General features: G+C 38.5%; 1 protein-coding gene across 1 annotated transcript; it reads left to right on the top strand.

Annotated features, from left to right (window-relative positions):
- Nucleotides 1-970: 970 nt before the first annotated feature.
- On the top strand, nt 971-7,782 carry LOC120787661 (N-terminal EF-hand calcium-binding protein 1-like; the record flags this gene model as incomplete). The annotated part of the gene is made up of 6 exons (XM_040123314.1): nt 971-1,069; nt 2,237-2,284; nt 4,111-4,223; nt 5,393-5,470; nt 7,377-7,468; nt 7,598-7,782. Coding segments are annotated over 6 exons (513 nt in total), but the record flags the coding sequence as incomplete, so codon positions are not given.
- Nucleotides 7,783-8,096: the final 314 nt, after the last annotated feature.

The raw sequence follows: 8,096 nt of genomic DNA on the forward strand, positions 1-8,096 counted from the left end.
GATAAAGAGAATGACAGGGGCCATAAAAACTTTATGGATTTTTTGACGGCCCACTGATGCGGCGGCTCACCGGGATTTGTACCGGTATTCCCGATGGCCAGTCCACCACTGCTTGACATTATTTTGTATGACATTGCCAATTATTTACTTATTAATAGAGTCTGAACAGGATCTTCAGAGTAAATATTGTACGTTGTGTAGTGAATGGCAACAAAGATAAATAAAGATAAAACTCAGATCATGTATTATAGAGAAAAGGGGATAACTAAACACAAGTTTGTGTTTCATATTGGTTCAGTTCTTACTCAGAGTTACAAATATTGAGGTTTTACCTTAGATGCTCATCTTACTTTTGAAACAGGAATAAGAATCCTGTCAGACTCTGCTGGTACATCTCTGGGGGCGGTATAAATAAGGTTGAGCTTTGTAAAAATCTTGGTTACATTATGTATATGCAACTGTTTAAATCTTGTCTCTTGCGGCTCAGGGAAGACAGGACAGGCCCTGAATTTAAGAGGGATTTGCTTACTACAGTCATGTCATGTCAAAAGGTATGTTTTAGTCTGGTCCCCTTTTCTTGTTGGTGTAGTATACAGCTGAATGGCTGTAGCTGGTTATTCGACTCTGCCTGCCTTTCTGTAAAAGTCACAGCACACCACTGGTTCGCAAACAGGCAGCTCTCCATTAGACCTCCATTATGGCACAGCTGTTGTTGCTAGGAGATCCGTGAAACAGCTGCAGAGCCTCTATAAACTTCGATTACAGGCCTCGAAGCTTTTCTGTCGATAGGCATGGTCATGCGTTGCATAAGATGAAAGGAAACCTTGAAATGCCTTCTGGGACGCAGCCACTATTTTAGAGTATTCAGTTCAAACAATCAATGGAGGAAAATGTTTTTAAAATACAGTGGGTGTATGCAGCACCTTTCATCGCTTCACCCTTGTTCTTTACTCTCTCTGTCTGAAATCCATTCTTCTCTCTGTCTCCTCTAGGTGTTTATGAGGAAGACAGCCAATGGATGATCCAGGTCAACAGACTGCAGAAGCTTATTGACCGCCTGGAGCAAAAGGTGACTTCCTTCCTTTGAGCCTTTTTCATGCTCTGCTCTTCTTCTTAACTTCTTCCTCTTCTCTCCAGCATTCCCGTTTCTTATCTCCACCTGTCTCCTCTCACCATCCCGGCCATGTGGTCTTTACACCGCTCTCTCTAATGGACTAATTAACTCAACCCAACAACACCCTCCCGCGTACAAACACATACACATATGTACAGTACACAGAAAATATCAGCTGCACACAAGCTGATATATATGCGTGTGCCGAATGTAACGTTGATTCTGATGTAAAGATTTTTTTAGAGCTGCAAATATGGAGCAACTTCTGTCTCTATAGAAACCTGAGACCAGCGGAACCCAGAAAAGCTTTGAGCACTTATGGAACTGATTTTTTGTTTGTTTTATTCGTCCCAAAGGGGCAGATGGTTGTGCAGCATTTAAGCAACAGTACCTAAACATAACTTCTAAGTACAAAGTAAAAGATAAGTACAAACATGGAGTACATAAGTTAAAACAATTTTGAAATAACCTGGAATACTGTATGTGCTAGCATCACCTTTTTCTGACAGCTGAGAGATGGCAGAGAATATACTGTAAAATATATTTTTATATGTGTTGGTTTTGGCTAATGGCTAAGTCAATAAATCTGTTGAAAACAATGACGATGGAAACTGAACAACAAGCAGTCATCACACCACTGCTGACGCATCCAGAGTTATGTTCAATATTATATTCATTACAATAATATTCATTAGATTCATTTTTTAGATTTTTGCTTTATTGTATTTCATTTTTAATCTGTTTTCTTTTATTATTTATTATTTTATTTCCTCTCATTATATTTCTTTTGTATCTCTCTCCTCTCCTTTCTCCTCCGCATCTTTTAGCTCATTGAAAGCCACAGTGAGCCACTAGCCTGTGAACATAGCGGAGCACTGAGCGGCTGAAGAGCCACATATGTTTCCTTAAGAGTGGCTGACACCGGAAACAGAGCTAGTAGAATACTGAAAATTGGACTTAAATTCGTACGACTCCACCATCGCATCAACCCAAAATTGTCACCGTTGTGTTTACAGCTTTTTAAAAAATGTTATCAGTCACCGTAGATTTGAAGAACTTAGCACAATGTGTCATTATTAGTGCATCATGTCATTGTACATTTCCTCTTCTGCTGTTCTGCAGGAGATCCGCCTGGAGCCTGTTGAGGAGGAGGTCTTGGAGAGCAAATCGGTTAGTTCACCGACTTTCATCTACTTTTCTGCTTTTTTGCTGCAGTGACCACTTTGTGTCACTCTGTTCTCAAACGGTGGAGTAGCACTGAAAGGGAGGCCACACTGATGATAAGCGCTGAGCGGTTGTCATAGCAACAGCGGGACTGAAACTTGTCAGTGGCGTTTTCCCCCTCCTCCTTTGCTTCGTCTGTTTTTATCTTTAATCTTTCTGTTTAAGACTCAGTATTCAGTCTTTAAGATGAGGCTCATAGTCAATAAGGGAGCAGACACGGAGGGGTGTGAGTGTGTGTGTCAGAGTGAGTAGTCCCTATGAAATAGCTTGATAAATGCATTGCTTTATTGGCAGTAAGAGCATTTTGAATAATATTTACAATATAAATACAGTAATAACAGAAAATGTATTTGTTTTCCCCACATGTGTAAACCTACTGACAAATGAAATGTCCTTCAGGGTTGACAGTGTAGCATCAAAACATTTACATAATTTTTCACAAATCTACTGTGGATAACAGTGTAAATACAAGATTCTTAAAACCCAATAAATGCGATCATAGCAATCATCCTTCCAGTGCTACATGCTTCATACCTGAAATATCACTTTTACAGCTGCTGCACCGTCTTGTATGAAGTCGTGAGCAGCAGTCACATTAATGTCTATAATCTTTAGCTGCAAATAACGATTATTTTTATCGATTGATCCACCAATTTATTCATTGTTTTGCCATTAAAACATAAGAAAATTTGGAAAATCGTCTTTCACAGTTTCCCAGAGCCCAAAGTGATGACATAAAATGTCTTATTTTGGGCAACCACCAGTCCAAAACCCAAATAGATTCAGTTTACACTGAGACAGAAACAGAAAAGCAGAAAAACCCTCACACTGGAGAGGCTGCAAGTGACTTAAAAAATGAATCATTTATCAAAATAGTTGCTGATAATTTTCTGCCAATTGATTAAGTGTTGAAGCTCTAGATACTTCACATGTGAAATCATTAATTTCATGTGACATTTTTTCATAAGGAATGGTTAGTATCACAGCACAGTAGTGATTATGGCTGAACCCATGCATATAAATATTGCATTTCAGTGTCATGTCTCATCACTAATTTGATGCAGACGTCTCAGTATGTGTGTGAATTAATCAATATGTAATTGCTTTAATATGGTGTGTCGGGGAGAATAAATGCGCTGCTGAGAGAAAACCAGTAATGACACAACACAAGACTGATGTGCGATGGTGTGACTGTGTGTGTGTGCGCCCAAATGTGTTTCTCCCAAATTTTCCACTGAGAAAGAGTCCTGAGGCATTTTATCAGTCATACACGGACACACACATCATGAACACACGTGCACCTTAGGCCAACGGGCAGGACATTCACATCCTGTTCCCATCAGCCTCTCTGCCTCTGTCAACAATTCCTCATCAGCCACAGGAAATGATTATACGGGTTTTGCTGTTTCTTGTTCCGTGCTGTTCACACCTTTGTAAAACAAGATGCAGATGCTTTTCTCCTTCAGGTACCAAGGAAATCAGAAAAGATTTTTTCTTTGGGTGGGTAATGTGTAAATATATTGCTGCCAGCATATTGGATTGTATATATTATAAATCTTATAATAAAAGATTCTAGTTTTCACTTTACAGTTCTAAATTAGTCACCAGCTTTCTGGTAACACACTGAGCCAGTGGGAAACCCTGCCGGAAGATTTCTGAATCCCCCTCACTCTCCCCACCCAAAGCAAATTCTGACCCTCCGATTTTTACATGCGCGCGCGTGTGTGTGTGTGTGTGTGTGTGTGTGTGTGTTTCGGTGTGTGTCTTTACAGCACATCCTGATAGTCCAGAGGCAGCTCTCGGTGCTGGAGGAGGAGCTGGAGGAGTTTCGTTTGGCTCTCAAACAGTACACGGAGTGTGCCTGCACCCAGACCGGATGTCTACAGTCAGTTTATATGCTCCCTGTTCACTCTGTATCAGGGCTTTCTGCTCCTTCTGTTGTTTACATTTTTGCAGAGGGATTTATAAAAAGGGTTGTGAGAACAAAAAATTAATTCAACAGAAAAACAAAACAGTCCCCATAAAGCAAGAAATGAACTTTTACTGATATTCAGAACTGTATATTAGCCGGTTGATCTGTAGCTGCAGGATGTGGCATCATGAGATCAAAACATTTCCTTTTCTTATATCTAGAAAGATTCTACGATATCTGTGTTTTCTGAGCCTTTTACACAATGGACACTTCAAAGCTCTCTCGGATAAAGTGAACCTCTCGAGATAGTGTCGATATTCTGTAGTCCAGCTTTATCCAAACATATTAATAGATAAGTCTGTTTATGTGTTTAAGGCAAAAAAAATTAAATGACAGTATGTTTGTGATGTGTTTAAGGATTTACATATTCAGAAGGAGTGAACAGGATTGGGGCTGAGTGCCAAAGAAGTAAACAAGTATAGAGAAATGGACGTTATTGGTTTTATTTTTGGGGTTTTTTTGTTGTTGTTGTGGATGTTTAATGAAATTCAAGTAGTAACAGCCCTGTCAAATGTATGTTATAATCATTATTATTTTAATATATAAGAACATAGATAGTAGAAAATTAACTCTACCTTCCAAGATGTCTGTAATCTTTCTGAAACTAAAGGTTTTAGTATTGCATCCAACCACAACATCTTGTGTCAGTAGATGAAAGAACATTTGCATTTTCTTCTTCTCCAGCCAAAGATTTAAAAAAATTCTCTATTCAGCTCTGTCACCCTAATCACTCTGTGGTTAACTTTTGCTTTAGCAGAACAAACCGAATCATTCACTAACAAAATACAGCTGCCTAAAGGTCAGCATGACATTTACATGCTTTGTCATGACCATTTCTCTAACTCCTCGGTCACATTAACTAATTTTCAAGTTAAAATGAGACTAAAATCTGTGACAAAACACTTCACAATCATAATTCGAGGGTGAGGCCACAGAACAGATTATTTGACAGATCCATATTGCCTGCACTCAGTCAGAATGTGGAAAACCGTTCAGCCGGAGAGGCTGTCTGGGGGGACACGATGGAGCACGGTAATTACTGACTGCATGACTTGTGCTCTCACTTGTTTTGCATTCGGCAGCATCACAGTCCAGCGGTTGGCAAATGAATCACGCTTCATTCTCTATGAATTCTGGGAGCACAACAACGTGTGGAAGAAGTAAGTATTCGCTTGCACCATATGCATCAGGACTAATGCACCGTGGGCTGTTCACATAAATCCCAAAATATTTTTCTGTACTCAGCTTGAACTCACTGAGAGAGGGTCTGGTACACACTGTGTTTATTGACACGGAATCTGTGAAGCTGTAATGAAACTAATAAGAAAATCAGAGGAGTGTCACTATGAATGTAACCTCAGCGGGAACAGCGATAAATGAGAAATTAATGGTAGAAACTTAAACTGAGATACTGTAAAAACTGTTATTGATCAGTATTGTTACTCTTGCTGACTTACAGTATATTAATGTCTTAATGTGTGACTATATAGTTTTTGTCCATAGTTGTATCATGCCATTTATTTGCCATACATTCAAAATGAAATCAAATGTTTCAAAAACACCCATATATACTTATCTTATTAATTAGGTAACTAATTTTTCAACATTTGATTTGACATTTATGCATCCCTAATAATTATGAAATCTGCTGCTACAGAACATTACTTTCTTAAAGGATAAATACACCATATTTAATGTGCCAAACTAAAACTTTTCGTTTCTGAGTAAATATGAAAATAACAATATATCAAATTCCTAGCTAAAATATGTACTGACTCTGCTAAAAGACTGTAAATAAAGGGAGAGAAATTCAAGCAAAAACAAACCAGTTGTTCAAATGGTTAAAGGATGAAGGCAAAATATTATAAACAGAAGGGGCTTTAAAGGTGCTACATGTACGTTTTTTCTATCGCTACATAGCCAGCGTTAGCATTAACAGTTGTTCACTTTCCAAGAGCTTCAGCCATCTCTGCGTTTACAAGATAAGAGGTTAGAATACTCTCTCTGCACAGTGCTACTTCTTCAACCTCTCACGTTGGACTCAGGGCAGACTGGACGCTACAGTGACTCACTATCACAAAGTGGTATTAGGAGGAGGGACAGGCTGGGGCTCGCTGGTTAACATGCTAACTTAAGTAGAAGAAAAGAAGTGACAGAAATAAAAGCAAAACAAGAGTTAGCATTGGCATTTCTTTCCATCTCTGGAGACAGCTCTTGGCGAGGAAAGGATTGAAATTTGATGATGAACTGGCAATGTCTCTTCTAGACTGGCAAGTAAACAGCTGTCAGCTGTCAGTTAACGTTGGTTATGTAGCGATAGCAAAAACGTACATATAGCACCTTCAATTTTAATGCAAATGTGAACTGCTGACTGCTGGTATTATGTTCGTGAATAAACTGTAATGTTATTTTACATGCTTTTATGTTGCAGATCAGCATGCCTACCATTGCCCTGTAGGATTAATAAAGTATTTTGAGTATGACTGAGCTGCCTGTAATTTGGTGCGTTAGTAAACAGTACAACAGTCATATGAAGCCAGTTTAGAAAAAATAACAGAACAGAAGAGAGACAGTCCAAATCATTTGTGCCCAAATTACATTTGCATTGACCAAAATAGCAAAATTATTGAATATGTCAAAAGTCTAAAAATTAACTATTGTATTTCAATATGAATATATGCTGTGTGTGATATATCAGTATACAGGGGGTGACACATATAGCCTTACACAACTGATGTAGCATTTTCCTCAAAGTTAAAGTCATTTTGGATGTTTTTTTTTTTCTCTTTTTTCTGTTTTGCTTTAACCTTAGTAGCTGCTCAGTAATACCAGATCGCCCTACGCATATCACATACATGTTTTGATATCTTTTAAACCTCAACAATTTGCTGTTGTTTACAAAAAAGCGTTCAGGAAACTTTGTATTGTCTCAGGTTTTAATTTGTCGACTGTTAATAGCGAATAGCCCTAGCGGAATGGTGTCAGGAATACGTAGATTTAAAAACAAATGAGTCCATCTATACTATCCATGAACAGAAATTTAATATTCTCATTTCTCCTGTCCAGTCACCTGCAGACCAACTACAGTAAAACCTTTCAGAGGGGGAATGTGGACTTCCTGGAAACTCCTGAGACCATAACCACCATGCTGGTTCCCGGTATGAGCATTCACAAAAGCTCTCATCTGATTCTCACGTCACATAACACTCAAACCTATCACATCCAGTAAGATTAAGATTTAGCCATTTCTCTCTTACCCTCTTAAAAAGAAAACCCTTCATCCTCAGGTGACCTTTCGTTGGGCTATAATCGATCACAAATGCATGCTGTGAAGACAAACAATGCATACACCCACAGAGCTTATTTTTAAATTCAAGACAGGATGCCAGAGTTTTCAAAGGTACCAAAATGTCATGCTCGGAGATCTTTGTTGTTGTTGTTGATTTGGATAAATATTGAGCTTGAAGGTTCATTCTTGACCTTGGAAACCACGGTTTGACAAAGAAAAGAGAAAGAATTAACAAAATAAAATAAAATTGTCAACAGAAGTAAGGTCCAACTGGTTTCAGAAGCCTTTAACCACATCTCTTTGCCCTCCTCTGTAGATGGAGTTGATTAGTTCTTTATGGTTGAACTTTTGTCGTTCTCCATAACAAATGAGGAACTCCGGAGGAAGGCCATGAGATGTGATTGAAAGCTATGGAAGCTAGTAACTTGGACCTTGCGCTGAGTTTTTTTGTTTATTTTTTTTTGTGTGTTGAGTTTTTTATGTTGGTTCGTCTTTTT

The sequence above is a fragment of the Xiphias gladius genome, unplaced genomic scaffold, assembly GCF_016859285.1.
Source record: "Xiphias gladius isolate SHS-SW01 ecotype Sanya breed wild unplaced genomic scaffold, ASM1685928v1 HiC_scaffold_417, whole genome shotgun sequence".
Taxonomy (NCBI): Eukaryota; Metazoa; Chordata; class Actinopteri; order Istiophoriformes; family Xiphiidae; genus Xiphias; species Xiphias gladius.